Source organism: Rhineura floridana, chromosome 20 (assembly GCF_030035675.1).
Source record: "Rhineura floridana isolate rRhiFlo1 chromosome 20, rRhiFlo1.hap2, whole genome shotgun sequence".
NCBI classification, from domain to species: Eukaryota; Metazoa; Chordata; class Lepidosauria; order Squamata; family Rhineuridae; genus Rhineura; species Rhineura floridana.
The window spans coordinates 6412628-6435641 of record NC_084499.1 but is presented as its reverse complement, the minus strand read 5'-3'; the positions used below and the strand labels follow the sequence as shown (position 1 = coordinate 6435641).

Genomic DNA, 23014 nt, shown 5'->3' with positions numbered 1-23014 from the left:
AGACATTTCGCTGCCTGAGGCAAAGGGCAAGATGGCGCCCCCGCTCCCATCCGCCCTGCCACATACAGAAGCCAGCTGGACTGACAGTTGATTCTGGCTTGGGTAGCCTCTTTCACTGCAGGCTGGCTGACAGGGTGCACGACAGGCTACGGTTGCCATATTCCAGTCCCCCAAATCTGGGTGGCATAACCTGCATATTATATAAATCATATAGTGGGCTGAGGAGAGGGTTCAGCAACCCTTTCCCCCGCTGACTTCCAACTCCAAATCACTCCCTTCAAACTTGTTTTTATAGCATGGGTGGGGAACCTGTGGCCCTGCAAGATGTTGCTAGACTCCAGTTCCCATTAGGCCCAGCCAGCATAGCCCAAATGGGATTGCCCCCACCCCGCCAGAGGCAGCAGGCTAATATAGGATCCCAGAAATGGGCCCTGTGGCATATGCAGCTCTGTCCTCCAACCCAGGGGAAAAGCTACGGAGGAACAGCCAGGCGATGCTGCGATTGCCCCCCCCCCCCGCCCCAGCATCTGCCACCTTAGGCAGTTGCTGCATTCTGCTTATTGGTAGAGCCGGCCCTGCAAAATAGCTACTGTCTCAGCTATTTTTCGGAGGGAGAGGAGAGCGATGCGTTGGGGGGGAGGGGAGCCCAGTGCCCCTGCAGCCTTGCTGCTGCCTTCTGCCACCATCTCCCCTCCCGACCACCACCAAAACGCCCTGAGACAAAGCTAGATCTGAACAGGCGGTCATTCTGAGGGGCATTCCGGTTGCCCATTGTCCCACCATGGGACAATATGGGATTCTTTTAGGAAATTTCACAGGGAGACTGGATTGTTGCGGTCGCTTAGTTAGACTTGTTGCTTGAGACCCAAAAGTCTCCAAAGTGACATTACAACACATTTTAAAACCGTAACAAATTAATAACAAAACACCTGCAATTCATACACACATATACACAGACGACACCCTCCCTCCCACACAACATTGCAGCTGCAAATAGTAAAAGTAGCCCCACATCTTCACACACACACCCCACTTTCACCTCAAAGCTATTGGGCTGGACTCTCGGATTTTCAGATGTGAAGCCCAGTCCTCATCCGGGGGGATTCTACCCTCACAGACACCAGGCATGCCTCGGTGGTAACTATTGCTCCCCCTCCTTCCTGGCAGCCTTTTCCCCAACCAGTGAGTTCCCCACTCACCTCTGTGGCGCTGGCATAGGGGCGCAGGGTGTCGACCCGGGTCCGAGAGATCTTGCTGAGAGAGGGCATGCTGTGGACGGGATGGGGCCCCAGCATCTTGACATCAATGTGCGACATGAAGCGAGAAGCCATGAGGTGGACGTCAGTGGAGAGGCTTTTGGTGGGAGAGAAACGGTCTGAGGGCCATTGTGGGAAGCCATAGACAGTGCAGACTGTCAGGCCCAAACACAGCCAAGTCAAGCCCCCCCCCCCGTGTCTAAAACAGTATAGCGAGGGTGCCTGCCTAACATCAAGGCAGCTTTTTATTTTTGTACCTAATTTAGCCCTTAATTCAGAACCCTGAGGACTGGAATCTTTACTTTAAGAATCATAAGAGCAGTAGAGTTGGAAGGGGCCTCTAAGGCCATCAAGTCCAACCCTCTGCTCAATGCAGGAATCCAAATCAAAGCATTCCTGACAGATGGCTGTCCAGCTGCCTCTTGAAGGCCTCTGGTGTCGGAGAGCCCACCACCTCCCTAAATCATTGGTTCCATTGCTGTGTGGCTCTAACAGTTAAGATGTTTTTCCTGATGTTGAGTCGAAATCTGGCTTCCTGCAACTTGAGCCCATTATTCTGTGTCCTGCACTCTGGGATGATCGAGTTGGCGCAGATTGGTGGTAGGGCACCTGCTTTGCATGCAAATGTTCTCACGCTGAGTCCCCAAGAGCATCTCCAAGTAGGGCTGGGAGTGCCCCTTGCCTGACACCCTGGAGAGCTGCTGTCAGTCAGTGTAGACAACCCTTAGCTAGAAGGGCCCAATGACAGGCTCATTCCTATGATGGGTTCAATGCCAGAGTAAGCAGTGACAAATGGGGGGGGATGGCTGACTCATTAATCGAAATAAAAATAAATAAAAATAAGGTGCCAGTCCTAGAAGTTCCTCAAAATTAGTATCAGATGTATTTCAGAGAATTTTTAAAAAAATAAAACTACCTCTACTCCAGACACCTTGCAGGGTCTGCACTGCACATGGCTACATGCGTTTAAGATGGAGGCACTGATAAGAAGTAGACCATTCTTTCTCCAGTCAGCCATCTGGTTTGCCCATCCACAAAATGGACTTTGCTCTTCCTGTGCCTCCCTCCAATATATTTTTTTTTTCTTGGCACCACTGTTGAGTCCCTGGGAGCTCCAGTTAGAAGGATCAGGTAGCAGGGAACAGGAAATATCTCTCTCTACCTGAGCCCCTGCCAGTCGGAGCTGACAATACTGGCTAGGTCACAACTGGCCCAAGGGCCACATCTAGCCCTCGGCCTAACTTCATGTGAGTAGCAAGTAGGAATGCAGGAGAAATTCATTTAGATTCAGTTTGCATTTTAAGGCAAATCTATCAAATCCGCATCCAATTCTGGCCCGCTTGCATTGGCTGCCTGTATGTTTCCGAGCTCGATTCAAGGTGCTGGTTTTGACCTATAAAGCCTTACACGGCTTGGGATCACAATACCTGATGGAACGCCTCTCCTGATACGAACCCACCCGTACACTACGTTCAAGATCAAAGGCCCTCCTCCAGGTGCCTACTCCAAGGGAAGCTCGGAGGGTGACAACAAGGGAGAGGGCCTTCTCAGTGGTGGCCCCCAAATTATGGAATGATCTGCTTGACGAGGTGTGCCTGGCACCAACACTATTATCTTTTCGGCACCAGGTCAAGACTTTCCTCTTCTCCCAGGCATTTTAGCATGTGTTTTTAAATTGTTTTTATATTGTTTTTAATTTTAAAATTGTGTTTTAAATTGTTTTCAAAATATGTGTTTTAAATTGTATATTTGTTTTAATGTTTTTGATTGCTGTAAACCGCCCAGAGAGCTTCGGCTATGGGGCGGTATACAAGTGCAATAAATAAATAAATGAATAAATAAATTTTCCAAAACAGTATGACAACCAAAACACAGCCATCCTTCAAAATTTGTACGTATGTGAATTTCACGATGCAGTTCTCCAACGAAAGAATGCTTATAAAAATGCATATATTAGGGGATAGTGTGCATAAAAATAAATAAGTGAAAATAGCATACAGGAATGGATTATAATAGGGAAAATTGCTTCCAAAAATATGTACTCAAAACTGCATACAATAATATGTTTATTACGAGAAATTTGCACTAAAAATGCTGATCAATTTCTTGAGGTTTTTTTTTTTTTTTTAATTGCAAATTCCTGCAGAGATGTGGACTGCTTAAGGTTGCAAAAAATGACAAAGGGACAGAACCAAAAGGGACAGACCCTTCCATCCTTAGTGGCAAAGGAAAGAAAGACACCAGAAGGAAAGGGAGACCAGAAAGAGAGAGAGAATTGAGTCCCCCCCCCCCGAGAAAGAGAGAGAGAGAGAAGGGGATGGATGAAAGACAGAACAAATAGCAGAAAAAAAGAGGGGGGATGACCTGCTCAATTTTGGCTCCAGCCCCACTCACTTAAGGAAATGCAGCCCTTGACAGGATCTTGCATTCTGTCCTGGGCTAGAGGGACAAATCACCTGACCTGGAAGACTATCAGCAGGGAACTGCGGATATGTCCATTTTGGCATTGTTTTGCTACTTCTTTTACAAAAAGTTCTCATGAAAATTCATCAGCATTTTACTGCGAAATTCTTCTAATATGCACATTTTTGCAAAACAAGTTTTGCTAATATAATAATTTTTTTGTACACTTTGCTTGGCTGGAAAATGGCTTGGCAAAATTTGGAGATGTGCACATTTCAAAGGATGGCTGTGTTTTGGGTCGTGCATTGTTTTGGTATAGCACAGTGGGGAGGAGAGTCTGGCTGGGAGTCCAGAGTCTGTGAGTTTAAATCCCCACTCGTGTCTCCTGGGTGTCAAGGGCCAGCTAAAGATCACCCCTGTCAAGAATAGCTAACTTTGGTCAAGCTGAAATGGATCAACCAGAGAGAATTCTGGGAGCCTGTGGTTCCCTAGGACTCCCTACTGGGGGAGATCCGAAGCTCAGTGTCGGACAGTCAATTTGCAACCTTGCAAGGAGATGCAACTGATCCTTAGCTGTTATCCCTTATCGGCTTCCTGGGATTAAAAGTCAGGAAGAGGGGGGTGTAAATCAGGACCCCTGGGTGATGCTGTCTAGCTCCCTTATCTTCAAAGACTTCAAAGGAGTAGATCCCGGCAGAGGCGGAATATGACTATTTGCTTTCCCCCTCCTTGTTGACTGTTAAACTCCATAAAAAAGGATGATCCTTCAGTCTTAGTTCCCCTATTTCCCAGAGCTTGGAAAAGTTACTTTTTTAAACTACAACTCCCATCATCCCCTGCCAGCATGGCAACTGGATTGGGCTGATGGGAGTTGTAGTTCAAAAAAGTAACTTTTCCAAGCTCTGCTATTTCCAACTACGTCGACTCGCTGAAGTGGGACAGAGAAGCCTTTTGGGAACCAGACAACTCTGCTGTAAGTATAGGATCTTAGCTTAGATAGACTTTTGTTGTATTCCTTTGTCTGTATTGAACCTCTCCCCTTTGTTACGCCAATGTACCTCCTGTAACCTGTCTGAGGGTGATTAGCTTTAAGGAAACAAACCACTGCTCCCTCTTTTGTATATACCATCTTATTTACTTTTAAATAAACTATCTTTTTATAAATGGTGTGTATTGGCTTGGAACTAAAGATTCTGTTACTGTTTACCTTTATTAATGCGGGTTAATCCTGTCAGTATTCACAAAGGACTCTGAGATCCCTTCTCTCAGAGAAAGGAACCAGGAAGAAGGATGGTGGCAGTACTACCGTAATTACTCCTGAAGGAGGGAGAGTTTTTGCCTGAGAAGCAGAAACCCAGAGGAGTTGAGACTGTTCTCGGATGCAAAGGACCCCCCTTGGGGAACTAGGGACAAGGGACCCCAGGGGGACAATACTTTCACAACCCCCACAGTGAGTGGCTCAGGGGTTACATGCCCTGTCCCCTGTGCAGCCGTGGGCAAGCTGCAGAGTCCCAAGGAGCCCAGTTGCCCCCCAGCTGGCAGTTGCGGACAAGGAAGGGGCTGGCTTGTGCAGCTGTGGCAAGCTGAGCAGGCCCCCGCCAGCTGGGGAGGACTAGCCTCAGAGGGAAGCAATCAGAAACCCCCTTGGAATACTGCTTACTGTGAAAACCCTATTCACAGGGTAGCCATAAGTCGGGATCGACTTGAAGGCAGTCCATTTGATTTGCTTTCATTGTTTTGCAAAGTGCAAATTTGGTCGGTTCACCTTTCAGTGTGAAATGAATCAAATTTCTCTTACGTCTCTACTAGGCAGCGACCGATATTTGACTGTTTCCTTGAACTGGTGGGTCTACCAACTTGTCAGTTTGTTAACAATTTAACAGAAGTCGCCCCTCCTGTCATAGACCTCCTCTGAATGGCCTCCTCTGTCTTACCTGCCCTCCATGTTGGTGGGTTTTCCCACCTTGGTGTCCACAGTGACAGCCTGGAGAATCTGATTGGCCTCAATGCGCGCAATGCTTCTATTCAGGAGATTCAAGGTGCCCTGCAGTGCGTCATTGCGCCGCAAGTGGAACATCACATCGAAGTGGCCATCTTCATCCTCATCCAAGGGGCGTTCCTGTGGGAGTGGAAAGGAAAAGCACGGCTGAAAAAGTCTCTTTGGATTCCAGCCATGTTTATCTCCTGTACTTCAAATAAATGCCAGAGTTAGAACGGGGAGGGGGAGAGAACCTTATGCTGCGATCCCAACCTGCCCCATTCTGCCCGACCTGAACTCTTCTGGAAACTAGGTTGGATATGTTTCGCCTGGGAAACAAAAGGTTAAAGGGCAGTAGTGTAGTGGCAACTTCAGAAATGCAGGGTCCCTTCGTGATAATCACACCACACTCCAGAATTCACCATCTCTTCTGCAATTGCAGAATTATAGAACCAGAATAAAACTACCGTGTGCATAGGTTTCTCCCCCTCTATCTTTCCCTCTGGGAGCTGAACATTGCAAGAAACGTCTTGATTTTAAGAATTCACAAAAGGGGAGACGTATATTAGCTCCTGAGAAGAGTCTTCTCAGTGACTGACTCATCTTTCATGCCGATTGGCTCCAATCAGCACAAAAGGACAAGGAAGCATGTTATTAGCCAAGCGAGAAAACTCTTCACAGTGGCTAAGCACAAACCACAGTTACCTCAGGATTCTTTGGGGGAAGCCACGGCTGTCAGAGTGGGATAAGGGTGTTTTAAATGCATAGTGTAGATGTGACCTGACTGCCTTTCAGGTATTTGAAGACCACTGACATGTCCCCCTTTAACAGGGGTGTAGTCATCAAGGGTTGAAGAAGGTCGTAGACCCTTTATTTTTTTGGACGCAAGGTCCTAGCATAGAGGGCAGGTCAGACAAAGGAGGCCATTTGGAGATCTGTGAGAGGAGGGGTGACTCCTACTAAATTGTTGTAAAATGACAAGTTGGTAGACCCATCAGTGCAAGGAAGCATGTTAGCCACTGCCCTTTAACCTTTTGTTTCCCAGCCTATTATTCAGTGTCCTACACTCTGGGACGATTGAGAAGAGATCCCGGCCCTCCTCTGCGTGGCAACCTTGCAAGGACTTGAACAGTACTATCATATCTCCCTTCAGTCTTCTCTTCTCCAGGCTAAACACGCCCAGTTCTTTCAGCCTCTGCTCATTGGTTTGGTGACACCGCAATGGCATCTGCATCACTGTATTTGTGATATTTGCCTCAGCAAAACAGATCTGTCTCTTCTTTGGTAGACACTGAAACGGCCCAGGGCTTTGACATCGCTCTTTCATGGGCAATGCCCTAAAGCCAACTTGATATCTCTTGGGACTGAAGGGTAGATGGGTGGGTCTACAGATGGGTGGGTCTACACTTCAATTTGGTTTGCAATTAAAGGTGAACCCACCTCATTTTCACTTTCCAAAACAGTACAGGAACCAAGACACAGCCTTCCTTTGAAATTTGCACTTCCCCAAATGTTTAAAGCAGCTTTCCAGCCAAGTAACGTGTACAATAATGCATATTCTGGAATGAAGTGCCCATAAAATTGCATTGCAAAAAAACCGGCATGCATATATTAGGAGAAATTTGTACTAAAATGCTGGTGAGATTTCAAGCGGCTTTTTTAAACACACACACACACACACACACACACAAACTGATGTGGAAATGTAGGAAACTGAACTTAAGACTGGGAAAATGAGAAACTGAGAGAAACCAAAATGGGCAGATTTGACCATCCCTAGGGAGGACAGGAAGAAAGGATCTACAGGGAGATCTCTGGGTGATCGACCAGGAAATGCAAATACATGCAAAGTCAACCCATTAAAACCAGCAAAAACTGAAAACAGGGCTGACTGACTCGGATTTTCTTAATGTGGCAAGAGGTCCCAAATAATAACAAACCTCCCATCCATGTCCCTATATTCCCGGAAGTGATCAGAAGCTCACCAGCAACACTTCCTTGAGGGCCTGGGCAGTGTGCCTGAGGATTCTTTCGGCATTCAGCCGCCGCTGATGTTCCTCTTCGCGGGTCTTCGCTCGGTGTTGATCCTCAGTGACTTTCCGTTGCAACTCCTCATTCTGCACATCCAGCTCCTCTCTGAGTGGGTTGGGAGAGGCCGGGAATAGGGGTAGGCAGCGAAGGAGAAATAAGCTAGTTAGTGGACAACCGGCAGTGACAACCCAAGAAAGAGACCTTGGGGTCGTGGAGGTTAGCTCAATGAAAAAGCCAAACCAGCTCTGGGGGGAGGAAAGAGAGAGGGGGAAAATCCCATACTGGGGCTTTATTAGGAAAGGGATTGAAAAGAAAGCTGCCACTATTGTAAACGCCTTTGGTTTGTACAAATCTATGGCAGATGCCACATTTGGAATGCCGTATAGCAAGGATGGAGAATCGGTGGCCCTTCAAGGATTGATGGACTTCAACTCCCAGCATTCCTCAACCACTGGCCATGTGGGCTGAGACTGATGATGGCTGTGCTCTGCCACCCTTGTCAGAGGCAGCATGCTTCTGAAAACCAGTTGCCGGAAGCCTCAGGAGAGGAGAGCATTCTTGCACTCAGGTCCTGCTTGCGGGCTTCCCCCGGGCACCTGGTTGGCCACTGTGAGAACAGGATGCTGGACTAGATGGGCCACTGGCCTGATCCAGCAGGCTCTTCTTATGTTCTTATGATGGGATTTGGAGTCCAGCAACATCTGGAGGGCTGCAGATTCTCCACCCCAGCCACATATGGTTCTGGTGGCTGTGTCTCAAAAACAATATTGTCGAACTGAAGAAAGCACAGAGAAGGGCAACCAAAATGATCAGGGGGTGGGCTGGAGCAACTCCCCTCTGAAGAAAAACTACACTGTTTGGGGTGTAAACCTAAAAGGTTTGAGAAGAGGCGACTAAGGTGATGAAGACATGACAGAGGTTTATAAAGTGCTGCGTGGTGTGGAGAAAGTAAATAGAGGGAACTTCCCCCCCCCCCCGCCCCTTGCTCGTGATCATGATTCTGGATCTTCCAATGAAGCTGAATGAGGGGAGACTGAGGATAGAAGGAAGTATTTCTTCACAGAAAATGTAATTAACTAATGGAACTCCCTGCCACAAGTTGTGGGGATGAACCCTGGGCTTTAACAAGGAATTAGACACATTCCTGGAGGAGAGGTTTATTAATGACTATGGGTTTATCCAGGGAAGTTCTACTCAGAGTAGACCCACTGGAATTAATGTGCCTAAGTTAGTCATGCCCATCACTTTCAATGGGTCTGCTGTGAGTAGGGTTAACATGGGAGACAACCCTACTGGTGCCAAATTACACCTTACATGAAACACATTTTTGAGACAAGTGCTTAAGCTAGCTTTCGGAGGAAAAGCAGATGTGTGGAACGCCCATCAGAACTGTGCTCTGCATCCAGATTGGGGCCCTGCACCAGTTTCCCAACACATACACACAGCTTTTATTTGCACCCAAAACCGCTGCTTACTGAACAGAGAATGACCTTGAACTGGGGAAAGTGTTTTAAGAAGGGAAATCATTTTTTTTTCTTGATTTGGTCCATTTTCCTGTGCCTGCACACCTGTAGCTCTTTGGCAAGGCCCCCCTCCAGCCGAATTCACAGGTTTTTTAAAAAAAACATTTAAGGGTTGCCAACCATGTAACTTTGGCAGACTCTGCCTGTTGAGTCAGCTGCTTCAGCTGCTGGAGACCTAGCAGCCCTAGTCATAGAATCATAGAATAGTAGAGTTGGAAGGGGTCCTGCTCAATGCAGGAATCCAAATCAAAGCATTCCCAACAGATGGCTGTCCAGCTGCCTCTTGAATGCCTCCAGAGAGCCCACTATGGGCAAAGAGAATTAATACAATTCCGCAAAATACAAATGCAAACCACACAACATTTGTTTTAATTTTCCAGGGTTTCTAACCCCCTCCCATGGATGCTCCTTCCCAGCAGCGTCACTAGCAGGAGTGCGGGGGTGGTGGTGCGGACCTCAGGCGCGCGCCCTCCCAGGGGCATGGATGAGGTGGCTGGGCTTGCATGCGCGCACGCGCGCACACATGGACTCTAGGCCAGCCACCCCCGTCCATGCCCCTGGGAGGGCGCGCGCCAGAGGGGCACCCAGCCGGAGAAGGCCTGGGAACGCCGGCGCGCCTCCCTTGCCCCGCTGACGCTGCTCCCGATCTCGCCCGCCCGCCTCCGAGGAGGGCGCAGCCTTGCCGGGCGGCGGGCGGGGCGGCTCTGGGTGTCACCCCCCTGAGGGTGTCACCCGGGTGCGGTCCGCACCCTCCGCACCCCGGTTGTGACGCACCTGCTCCTTCCCACCCCCCACTCCCAAACTGGGGTAGAAATCGCAACAAACAAAGAAGAGCCTGCTGAGTCCGGCCAGTGGCCTATCTAGTCCAGCCTCCTGTTCTCATGGTAGCCAACCAGATGCCCATTATGGGAAGCTCGCAAGCAGGACCTGAGCGCAAGAGCACTCTCCCCACCTCTGATTTCCAGCAACTGGCATCCGACTGTGGAGGGAGAGCATAGCCAACCTGGCTAGTAGCCACTGATGGCCTTATCCACCATATAGGAGGTCCCAGGCTATGGTCTGAAGGCACATGAGGCCAGCTCCTTGCTGAAGCTAAGCAGCGTCAGGTCTGGTCGCTGCCTGGATGGGAGACCGCGTGGGAACCATCTGTAAGCTGCCTTGGGTTTCAATCATGAAAAGAAAGGCAAGGTATAAATGTCATAAATAGAAATATATATTTGTCTAATTCTCTTTTATAGCCGTCCAAGTTGGTGGCCATCACTGCCTCCGGTGGCAGTAAATTCCATAGTTTAACTATGTGATGCGTGAAGAAGCCCTTTCTTTTTTCTGCCCGGAATTCTCCAGCATTCAGTTTCATCATTTGTCCATGAGTTCCAGTGTAGCTAGGGTTGGACCACCAGGCTCCGCAGTTAAGCCTGGAAGTGGGCCTAAATTCAGGCTCCTCTTCCCCAAACGAATGACTAGCCTGTACCCATCCTGTTCAAACACTAACTTGAGCAGCAGATTCTGCTGTTCCAGCATCTCGTTGGTGTCCTGTATTTGAGCCATGACCTTCTTCATCTCCGTGTACTCGTCCACCTGCACCTGCAGCTCCTTGCACTTGCTGGTGAGCATCCAGATCATCTGTGTACCAAGCGCACACGTGAAAGGTTAGACATCAAGGCATATGCTGGGTAAATGTGTGTGTAAAAAAACAAGACAGGAGCGAAAATAACATTCAAAAATGCCCTATATTGGGAGAAATTGCTTGCAAAAATGTGTACATTAGTCAAAACTGTACACAAAAATACGTTTATTAGGAGAAATTTGCTCTAAAATGCTGAAAGATTTTCGTTTAAAGAAAGGCAAACTGCTGCAGAAATGCAGAGAACTGAATTTAAAATTGGAAAAATGAGGAATGGAGAGAACCAAAACTGGCAGATCCTTCCCTCCCTAAATGTCAGGAGCCTTCTTCCAACCTAAAGCCCTCCAGATGTTGTTGGACTCCAGATTCCATCAGCCCCAGACAGCATGGTCAACGGTCAGGGGTGATGGGAGTTGTAGTCCAGCAACATATGGGAAGCACCAGGTTGGGGAAGGCTGCATTCATTATGGTTTTATTTGTTAAATATATTTATTTCCTGCCCTTCACCAAAAGGTCCCAGGGCAGGATATGGAGGAATAACTAACCTCCTCCACCACCAATATCCTAATTCATAATAGTTAGAATAGCATGACAACAACCGGGCACTAAAACGAGGCTATATGGAATTACTCAACAGACGGCTAACCTGTCAGAATTCCCATGAGCTTGAGTACAAAGATTATGTGTTCACGATGGCACTTAGACATCTGGTCTATTAGCTGGACGCAGAGCTTGGAAAAGTTACTTTTTTGAACTACAACTCCCATCAAGCCCAATCCAGTGCCCATGCTTGCTGGGGCTGATGGGAGTTGTCGTTTAAAAAAGTAACTTTTCCAAGCTCTGCTTAAAAACGAGTGCACGTGGGAGACCACATTTACACCAAACATCCGTTCCGCTATTGTTCCACTTTAAACAGAATCCTGGGAAGTGTGGTTTGTGAAGGGTGCTGAGAGTTGTTAGGAGACCCCCTATTTCCCTCACTGGGCGACACTTCCGAGAGTTCTCTGGGAAGAAGGACTGACTGTTAAATTACTCTGTGAGGAGAACAAGGGTTCTCAGCACCCTTCACAAACTACACTTCCCAAGAGTCTTTGGGCAAAGCCATGTCTGTTTAAAGTGGAATAAATGCATGGTATGAATGTGGCTAGAGTTAAAGGTACATGCTGGCTGGGGCTGATGGGAGTTGTAGTTTTTGGACTATAATTCCCATCATCCCTGACCATTGACTATGCCGGCTGAGGTTGATGGGCACCACGTTGGCTACCCCTGCGGATGACTCATGGCCCAGCCCTGCACTTTCGCAGAGGACGACTCTCACCTTCTGGTTGCTGAGGCTGTTCTTGGCCATCTTCTTCTCGTTTTCCTCCAACAGCTGCAGCTGCTTCAGAGTCTGCGAGTGGACCTCCTTGAGCCGGTCATTCTCTTGGACGAGTTGGAAGCTCTGTTCGGTTATCTTGGTCAGCTGGAAGCTGATGGCAACGTTCTCTCGGATGGTGCGCTTGGTGGTCTCTGCCATCTGGCTGTGGGCGACCTTACGGAATTCAGCAGCCACCATATTCACCCGATGCATCATCTCCTTTTTTAATCTGGGAGAGAGAGGCAAAGGAGGCGTCACCACACCAGCGTGGAGCAGGCAGTCAGCACACCCAGCCCCCTGCCGTTGCAGCTGGGAGTTAGCAAGGGTGGATTGGCCAGTGACTGATCTACCTCCAGTGGGGAACCCTCAAGCAAGGCATCCAAGGGTCCTCTTTCCTCCTGCCCCAGGCAACGTAAGACATTTCATTTAATTTCATTTTTAATTTCTATACAGGCACACAAGAAAAGCCCTGATCAATCAGGACAAAAGCTCTGCTAGTCCAGCAGCCTGTCTTCACAGTGACCGACCAGATCCCCACTTACACGCCTTTTTGCATTACTATATTCAAGGTGGTTTGCAACCCGTAGAAAAGATAAAAATATACATTTTTTAAAAATCACACTGTCATCCTATAATAGGGATGAGTAAAATAGGCTGTGTGTATGGGGGAGAGGTACAAAAGACTGCCTTATTCCAAGCCAGATAATTTGTCCACCTAATCAGCTGTTAGATCCTCTGTGGTGCAGAGTGGTAAGCGGTAACGCAGCCGAAGCTCTGCTCACGGCTGGAGTTCGATTCCAACGGAAGGAGGAAGTCGAATCTCCGGTAAAAGGGGTCGAGGTCCACTCAGCCTTCCATCCATCCATGGTCGGTAAAATGAGTACCCGGCATATGCTGGGGGGTAAAGAAAGGCCAGGGAAGGAACTGGCAATCCCACCCCATTTATACGGTCCGCCTAGTAAACGTCGCAAGACGTCACCCTAAGAGTCGGAAACGACTCAAGTGCGGGGACACCTTTACCTTTTTTAATCAGCTGTTGCCTACTCAGACAGGCAGTAGCTCCCAGAGTCTCTGGCAGAGGCCTCTCTCGTCACCTGCTACTACTGATGTGCACATCATTCCCAGCGCATGACGCGTGGGGCTGGAGTGAGTAACTGGCTCCACCCCATGCCACCCATTTTGCCCCTGGCTCCACCCCTCACCGCCCAGCCATTATCTTCATGGGGTTCATGTAAAAAACTTGTTAAAAGAATTAAAACATAGATGTTGTACCCTTGGAGTCTGCCCATCCCTGACCCATGTCCTACCAAACAGTTGGCATAATGACCCCCTTGATCAACCCCAGCCTTCGCCAACCTCGTGCCCGCCAGATGTTTTGGACTGCAACTCCTCCCAGCCCCAGCCAGCATGTACATATGGAGGGCACCAGGTTGGCGAAAGCTGCTCAACCCATCACACGGTACACACACCTCTCTTTATCAATCACAGCCTTCTTCTCCAGGTTGTAGATGAATTCCTTATGATCTTCCTCTTGCTTCATCAGTTGCCCCTCGAGTTCGGAAAACTTGTACATGATTTCATCTTTCTGGATCCTGAATTCCTCCAGTGCAGCCAGCTTGCCACCTGGCAAACAGAAATCCTGACCTTAAGCCACAAACACATGACCTCCCTCCTTTACCCAGGAAGGGGGGCTGGTGAGGAGGGGAGCAAACAGTCAGAAGCAGGAACAATCCAAGAAGGCTTTAAATCAGCTTTCCTCAACCTGATGCTCTCCAGATGTTTGGGGCTACAATTCCCATCGGCCCCAGTCAGCACAGCTAGGAGTAGGGATGGAAAGTTTCAGTTCTCTCATTGTCACACTTTTCCATTCTTAAATTCCGTTCTCCAAGTTTCTGCATAGAGATTTAATCAATTTTTAATCAATTTTTTTATTTAAAAAATCCTCATGAAAATTCTCTAGCATTTTAGTGCAAATTTCTCCTACAAGATCTGAACAGGATGGTCCGTGACAGATGCTCTCGGAGGTCACCGATGCACAGGGTCGCCATAAGCGACTTGAAGGCACATAACAACAAAACACAATTTTACAAGCCATTGCTGCTAATATAATGCATTTTAATGTTGTATTTTCACTTATATATTCATTTTTATGCACATTTCTCCCTAATATATGCATATTTGTAAATGCTGTTTGGTTGCAGAACTGCATCACAAATTTTGGACAAGTGCAAATTTCCAAGGACGGCTGTGTTTTGGCTCTCATATTGTTTCAGGAAGGGTGAATTTGATAAATTCGGCTTTAAATGCAAACCACATCCAGTTCCCACCCACCCCATACCTAGCTGGGACTGATAGGACTTGTAGTCCCAAACATCTGGAGGGCACCAAGTTGGGGAAAGATACCTTAAGTCCTTAGCCAAGCAAGCTATACAGGGCATACAATGCACAGAATCTAATTGTAATTATTTAATTGGCCTTAGAGCAGAATAAGATTGTTTCTTGCTTGCAGGTGGGAAAGGTGTGGAGGGAGGGTTGGGGGGAGTGGAAGCTGTTTGCAGGCTCAGCTCCCATGTGAGGACAGAGTGCTGAAAACCTGTGGCAGTTGTACAATAATAGATTCATTTTTTAATTTTCAAATACATAGATTGAGCATGGGGGGGAGGGCAGAGAGGCTCCCAGGCAGCACTAGTCTTTTAAAGCAACATACGTTTCCCCAACAGCAAACACCATAGTTTGGGGGCCTGCCCCAAAGCCTTTTTTAAACCACACCACTGCACATACACATGTATTTTTTTCGATATTAGCCGTGCAGAAAGCCTTAAGGAAATTTCACCTCCGTTGTTACATGCAGTAATGATATGAAGCGTTTAAGAACAAACAATTTTGCATGCATGAGAAACAGGGTCTGAACAAGGACGGCATGCAGCAGAACGTTGCTGTGTGGAGCGCTCCCCATTTAGGATTCCAGCCAGACCTTTCCATTCCCCTCAGCCTGGTTTTCTGCCTCCCACCCCCACCCCCACAGAGTGTCAGTCTGCATTCTGTCGCCACTGAGCATGCTCAAGCCTCATTATGCTGTTTTTAGGGTTTTCCAGTCCTTAAGCCCCCCTCCTTTCCAAAGATTTGCTTTTCAGTTGTGACCTGCCATTATGAAGTCAGTAAGGAGGTCAACATAGTGGCGATAAAGCTTTCAGCATGTCTGTGTCCTTGGCTTGCTCTTAACCAGGCTTGAGGTCCGAGTTCGAGTTTACCGACTTCACCCTGCCCAGCTAGACTCGGATGCTGCCCACGGCGACGGCAGCAGTGGAGGAGGAGGAGGAAGTTCCGCGCAAGACACCCCTGGAGTCCCCCGAGGGGCAGTGGGGTTGCCCTCTGTCACCTTACTGGGGCAGCTGGACGCCCAAGAAAACCAGGACATTCCCTTCCCAATAACAAACATATGAAACTATAGACCTGGTTGCAAATGCAAGTCAGCTGGCTTTGAGGAGACTGGAATTTAACACAGAAAATGCAGTTACTTGTACCACGGATAAAGCCACCATTAAGAGCTATTATGTGCATTGTTGTTTAATTTTTGCAGCTTGTATTTTGTATTTGGTATTGTTTTATTGATGCATCTTTACATTGTATTTTATATTTGTGTTTTTTGTAAGCCGCCTTGAGGGCATTTGGCCAAATGGTGGGGTATAAATAAACTAATAACAATAACAACAACAACAACAACAACAATAATAATAATAATAATTTTCTGCAACCATATGGATTGCCCCAGCAGCCTGCCGGTACCTCCCTCTCATGTGCGGGTGGTGCCGTTTTGGCTGCATAAGCAGCGTTACTCAACCTGGACATCAAAAATAGAAGGAATGATGTATGCATAGATTTAAAAAATATAGATTTTGCCTTCAGCATGCTTAAGTAGTTTGGGAAAGTGCAGGGCCTGTGAAGGCAGGGCGAGGAGCCTACACCATCCTCCCCTTTTGCTTTTTCAACAATCAGCCGGCCGGCCTTACTTAGGACCATATTCTCTGACGTCAGCTGGTCCTTCGTCTCCTGGAACTCGTGCCTAAGCTGGCCTAGCTGGGCCTCGAAAGCGTCCTTCTCCGTGTCTTTGGCCTGCTGCAAGTTCTGGAGCTGCTCAGTCAGATCCGCGATCTCATCCACCCGCTGGTTGAGCGTCTTCTTCAGAAAGGCCACAATCTCCTTGTTGTCTCCAACCATCTTCTCATATTCCGCCCGGAAGAGCTCCTCACTCACCTGCAGCTCGTCCCATTTCTTCTGGTATCTAAACAAAGCAAGGATGGGGGGAAAAAACATCCACTTCATCAGAAGATGCAGCAGCTGGGAGTGTTGGATTAGACAGGATCCCGTTCCCATGTGGGCCATTAGGTGATGGTGGCAGAGGAAGAAGAAACAGGGCTGTGTTCTGCTAAGTCTTACTCAGAGTAGACCCACTGAAATTCATGAACCACAGTTAGTCATGCCTATTAACTTCACTGGGTGTACTCTGAGTAGGGCTAGCACTGAATACCATCCTCAGGGTTGTGCTCAACCAAGTCCTACCTAGAGTAGACCCAATGAAGTGAATAGGCCTAAGATTGTCATGTCCATTAATTTCAGTGGCGAGCCAGTGTGGCATAGTGGTTAGAGTGTTGGACTACGACCTGAGAGACCAGGGTTTGAATGCCCACACAACCATGACGCCCACTGGGTGACCTTGGGCCAGTCACTGCCTCTCACCCTCAGAGGAAGGCAATGGTAAACCCCTCTGAATACCGCTTACCATGAAAACCCTATTCATAGGGTTGCCGTAAGTTGGGATTGACTTGAAGACAGGCCATTTCCATTTTCACTCTGACCAGGACTAACACTGGGCTCAGTTTTAAATAGAAAGGTGCATGGGCAAAGATGGGGAGCCTACACCCCTCCAGATGTTGCTGGACCACAGTTCCCATCATCCCTGACTGTTGGCCATGCTGACTGAGGCTGATGGGAGTTGGAGTCCAGCAACATCTGGAGGGCCACAAGTTTCCCACCCTGGAGGTCTATTCGGGTAGAAACACACTCCCTGTTCTGCCAGATCCAGTGTGTCTCCACCTCTCTTTTCTGAAAATGGGGGCACATGATGCTAGTCAAATCCTGCCCCCTTTTACTGTAAAAACCTGGTGGGAGTTGCTTGCGTGAGGGTTGATTACTATCATTATTCTGCATCAAAGAGATTTCACAACCGATTGGCAGATCAACCCATTCTCCTCCAGGTGCGGCCAATGGAAAGGCTTTGGTCTGGCGACTAATGTGTTTACAGCCTTAGAGACTCTCCCCACAACTCTTTGGGGTTTTTGAAGGAGGAAGAAGGTTTTTGGTCAGCTTATTGCAATACTCAAGCAGCGTTGTTTCAAGTGCTAAACTAATATTCTTCCTTTGGACTGGGATGTGCCAAGGTACCTAGTTGTCACCAGTCATCAATGCTTGTTGACATTCAGGTCATTGAGCTGGTAGCCCTCTCCCCCATCTCATCTGAGATGTTCAGGTGCAAGCTGCAGTTGTCCAGTGGAGTGGGCAACTCCGTCACATGCTTGCAGGCCTCCTTTTCCAGGGTATTGTTACGCCATATGGGGCAAATGGACACCACCATGTGAAATAAAGGGTTTTATCTTTTTTATTTAAATATTTTAAAAAATAAAATAATGTAAATATTTTATATTTATAAATAATTTAATATTTTTATATTTAAATGTCATCCCAATTGTTACATCCTGTAAAAACTTTAATATGAAGGCGGGTATACAAAGTAAAAACAATGAAAATGTCAAACATCAGTAAGAGCTAGATGGCAAAGAATCTCAGATTCGAAAGACCCATCTGAATAATACATTTAGAAGATGACTAAAACTGAGCAGGGATGACTCCCTGCCAAACCTCTCTGGGCCAGGAACTCCACAGGGAAGGGGCTGCCATGCTAGAGGTTCAGCCCCTGCTAAAGGTCACCTGAACCTCAGGGGCATGTGGGACCACCAAAAGTGCCCCAGCAGAAGACCTCAGCGCAAGGATCATAGAACCATAGAGTTGGAAGGGGCCTTGTAGGCCATCGAGTCCAACCCCCTGCTCACAGCAGGAAATCCACAGCTAGAGCATCTCCCGCACATAGCTGTCCAGCCTCTGCTTGAAGACATCCAGCGAAGGGGATCCCACCACCTTCCTAGGCAGTCGGTTCCATTGCCGAACTGCCCGTACTGTCAAGAAGTTCCTTCTAATGTCCAATCTGAATCTACGCTCCTGCAACTTAAAACCATTAGACCTAGTCCTACCCTCTGGGGCAGCAGAGAACAAATCTGTACCCTCCTCTATGTGACAGCCCTTCAGGTACTTAAAGAGTGCAATCATATCACCCCTCAGCCTTCTCTTCACCAGAATGGACATGCCAAGTTCCTTCAACCTTTCCTCATAAGACTTGTTCTCCATACCGGCTATCATCTTCGTCGCCCTCTTCTGAACCCGCTCTAACTTGTCTGTATCTTTCTTAAAATGAGGCACCCAGAACTGAACGCAGTATTCCAGATGAGGCCTGACTAATGCAGAATATAGTAGGACTATTACTTCCCTCGACCTAGAAACTATAGCTCTGTTTATGCAGCCCAAAACCGCGGGGTTTGTCTCCGCAGGGGTGGTGGTGGTCGCCTCCCTCGAATTCTAAATATAATGATGTGTGGAGTGGGTTGCCACTGACCTGCAGTAACAATTCATAGACCTTGCCCCTGCTCCCACTGAAATATTTCTGCAGACACTCTTGCCTCAGCAATTGAGGCAGAGTGTGAGTAATCAGGTGGCCCTTAAAGCTGCAGATGCGATTCTCATTGCTTTCGGTGGAGCCAGGATTAAACCCAAAGGAGCAGTCACAGCACATTGGAAGACTGGCTTGTGGGCAGCAACTTTGACGTTCTACATCCCAGGGGATGGTGAACCAGCCCTGCTGGGTAGACCAGGCTGTATTACCCGGGACCTCCTCTGGAAGGTGCATGGAGTGACTCCCTAGATTGTTTGCACTTCGGGCCCAATTTGCAGAGCTTGGCAAACTTACTTTTTTTGAACTACAACTCCCATCAGCCCAATCCAGTGGCCATGCTGGCTGAGGCTGATGGGAGTTGTAGTTCAAAAAAAGTAACTTTGCCAAGCTCTGCCAATTTGTATAGGGCTTTGTGAATCAACAAAAGAACCTTGAACCTGGCCTGATAACAAACTGGTAGCCAATGCAGCCCTTTCAGCAGCGGAATGACCTGGTCCTCTGGGCAGGTTACTGGGGTGACCTTTAGCTACCCTACAGAGGACAGTTCTCTGTTGAAGCTGCCCATCCACAGACTTCCTCACTCTGGTGAGATGCATTCCATGTTTATTTGAATTATAGCAATTATTTATAAATGTACAGGTAAACATACAAATTAGCACATACAAATCGTAGTCAATGCTAGTCCTACTCAGAGTAGGCCCACTGAAGTTAATAAACACGACTAACAGATTCATTAATTTCAACAAGCTGACAGTTAAAGGAGACCTCAAGTTCAGTTCTCCCCATCTGCTTGCAATTTTTAAAAAACTTCTTAAATTTTAGTGCAAATGTCTCCTAATTTATACATTTTTTGTAAAGCAGTTTACCCTGATACAATGCGTTTTTATGTTATTTTCACTACTATATGCATTTTTAGCCACACTTTACCTTAGTATATGCATTTCTGTACAGATTACTTGGCTGGAGAATTCGGAGCAGTGAGAATTTCAAAGGATGGCTTAATCTCGGCTCGCATATTGTTTCAGAACGTGGGAATTAGTTCAGTTCAGCTTTAAATGCAAACCGAATTAAATTCCTCCCCCATCCCAACATCCAGGCAATTGTGCAGCTTTAGTCTTAAAAAACTTTTGTGTGTTGATTGCTTGCTTTGCAATGTGAGAAGCTCCAAGATCTGTCAATCCCCTAAAGAGGAGGGGCGGGGCCAGTGGCAGCTGGTGCCCATTGGGACTGGTAGGGCTGAAGGCAGGAAGGCGAACAGTAGGTGGCGCCAGAGCCATGGCAGGCATAGCCAATTAATTCTCCTGTTACCCCACTCCTCATGCTTGCCAAATTGGACAATGTTAACGCTATAACTAAGCAGTTGCAAGCCCTGGGCTGGTTGCAAGTAGGAAGGCAGGCTCTTAGGGGCAGATTGAGATTGGTGGGAGCAACACCCCTTTTACCCTAAGGGATCCACCTTCACTGGCCAGTGGTGAGGCATCTGCTGAGGATCTGCAGCCACTGGACCTTCTTCTCCTCTTCACCACCGTAATCTGCTTGCTGGTCCTCTTGCTCTGGCCCAGAGAACAGCGGTGGAGAGAGGGAGGAGCAATAGTTGCCACTGCCTGCTTGCTCACTGGCTCTCCTCTTGGCAATCAAGCGGGTGGTATCAATCATGAGGAAGAGGAGGAGGAGGAGGAACAGCTGGTTGGAGAAGTCTGCCTTAAACCAAAAGGTGTGTGTGTGCGTGTTATATCGCAGCACAGGGATAAGGAACCTCAGGCCTGGAAGACAAATGTGGCCCTCCAGACCTCTCTGTCTAGTCCTTGGAACTCTCCCCAGGCCACACCCCTTTTCCCTAGGTCACACCCCCTCCCCTGTCTTGCTTCGCACTCCAAGTGTTTTTGCCTGGTTGGAACAGATGGTTGAACCCTGATCATGCTTCGTCCTTGTCTGGATGGAGGACAGAGAGAAGGGTACGTGTACAGATACTCGTCTACCAAACAAAGGTAACATTTACCTTGATTGCTCCGACCTCTTTGATCTGTCCCCTCTCACCACTGGCATGTGGCCCTCAAGAAGTTGCCCAGAAGGCAATGTGGCCCTCAACCTGGAAAAGGTTCCCCACCTCGGTCCTAGATTTTATCATTCCTTCTGTGTCCACATGTTTGATATGTCTGTGTGTGGGGAGAGGGAGGAATCCTAACATCTGAAGCTCTGAGTGACTTGAGACCTCAGGTCTTTCCTCGTTTCAGCCAGCCTGGGTGCTTGCTGTGTGGGGACGGGGGATCAGGAGCTCTCTAGCTGCAAGCCATCTATGGAACTCCCACCCCCTAGAAGTAACCTATGTCACTGATGGGTTTTCTTCCTTTAATCCACATATAAGGAAACTTTGACCTCTCGATGTTGCTGGACTACAACTCCCATTAGCCCTGACCATTGGCCATGCTTGCTGGGCTGATGGGAGTTATAGTTTATAACCAACTGGAGGGCTAATGGCTCCCTACACTGGGTCTAATCAAAACATGTCGGGTCCCCCAGGCATTTGAAGGATCAGGTTAAGATTACTCTGGAGCAGCCTTTCCCAGCCCCTGATGTTGTGGGACTACAACTCCCATCAGCCCCAGCCAGCATGGCCAATAGTCAGGAATGATAGTAGTCCAGCCACATCTGGGGACCAAAAGGTTGGGAAAGGCTGTTCTAGACTGTGGGACTGTCCATGCTGACACATTGCTCTGTTGCTAAACTTATGATATTTCTACATGATGTTTCAATGTTGTGTTAATTTATTCTAATGCTTGAAGCTGCTTTGCGGTCACTGCATGGCAAAAAGCAGTTTATAAATATTGTGAATGAATAAATAACAATAGAGTTCCGAATAAACGCAGGCAAACTTTTCATCTTCAATCTGACTGTTTTGGGGAGTTGACAATACTGGTTAACAGTGCATGCCTAACCATGTCTACTCAGAAGTAAGTCCCATTAAATTCAATGGAGTTTTCTCCTAGGTGGGGTTAGGATTGCAGCCTCATTTAGGTAACTTTAGACTCTGGTCATCATGATCTAGAGTCCCCCTCTTTAATGGTAGGAGGAATGTGTATTGCTTCCTAGATGATAATAAATCCCTTTATTATCTTTGCAGAATGATCAGCCTTTCCTGGCATCTTTTCTTACCATTAAACAAGTTTTTTTACTGTCCCGATAAAACCAATTAGTTTGGTATTGAGAAGAGCCCCTATTATGCTAGACTCTGACCACTTCAGTGCTTCCCATGATTTGTTGATGTGTCAATGGTCCTAATATATTACATGCATTAATATCAGCCTTTCACACAAAACCAGTGAATGCTCTGACAAGAGAGCAATATTAATTTTATCTGCTATGGCACCATCCCGCTTAACTCATTTTTGGCCAGCTGACTCAAATTTCAAACTCATATTCTTTATAGGCAGGTATCTATAAAAGCACTGCTATCTATATTAAAACAAACTCAAATCTCAAGGATCATTGGAATGATCTCAAAACTAAGACACATCAACTTACTTCAAATGGTCTTATTGTGTGTGTGTGGTAGGGGATGGTCTTTAATGTGTATAACTTCACTTACTTTGAAATGCGGCAAGACAGCCCTGCTGTTTCAGGGCCCTCCTCCTCATGTTGCTGAGTGGGGCCACAGACCTCTGCCCCAAAGTCCTACCCTGCTGGTACCCTGGTCACCAAGAAAAGGGATGCTTCCCATAGCCAAGAGGCAAATGTATAGCAAAGGTTTGTGGAACTCAGTGTCTGTGCTCTATGAGAACTCCCCCTTCTGTAAAGCACAGATAGGCATCAAAGGATACATGATTCATGTTCCCACACCAGCAATGTTCCCCTTCTCCTACCGCGCCAGTCGCCCTTCCAGATCCCGGATCTGAATCAAGTAAAACTCCCGGCTGTGCTCAGGCACAATGTCACTGTCCACCTCTGGCTCCTTGGGGGCCTCCTCTTTCTTGCGCCCCGCTTTCTTCTTGGGGGCCATTGCGGTTGCAGAAGCCGCTGCTGGGGCTTGAGCGCAAGGTTAGGGGCGACAGGCTCAAAAGGGC

At 47.6% G+C, this 23014-nt stretch overlaps 1 protein-coding gene across 4 annotated transcripts in view; it reads right to left on the bottom strand.

The window, feature by feature from the left end:
- CFAP157 (cilia and flagella associated protein 157) overlaps window positions 1–23014 on the bottom strand; it is a 25296-nt gene extending 2282 nt beyond the window's left edge. The window contains exons 1-8 of one of the 4 annotated variants that reach the window (XM_061604478.1): window positions 22814–23014; window positions 16183–16454; window positions 13642–13795; window positions 12134–12401; window positions 10684–10814; window positions 7623–7773; window positions 5594–5778; window positions 1200–1353 (exon numbers count right to left, since the gene is read on the bottom strand). In XM_061604478.1, coding sequence (XP_061460462.1) covers window positions 1200–1353; window positions 5594–5778; window positions 7623–7773; window positions 10684–10814; window positions 12134–12401; window positions 13642–13795; window positions 16183–16454; window positions 22814–22950 — 1452 coding nt within the window. In that variant the 5' untranslated portion in view covers window positions 22951–23014. Of the gene's footprint in view, window positions 1–1199; window positions 1354–5593; window positions 5779–7622; window positions 7774–10683; window positions 10815–12133; window positions 12402–13641; window positions 13796–16182; window positions 16455–18896; window positions 19051–19880; window positions 19991–20395; window positions 20496–22813 lie in introns of those variants that run through there. The other 3 variants (XM_061604479.1, XM_061604481.1, XM_061604480.1) reach the window with 3 other exon arrangements.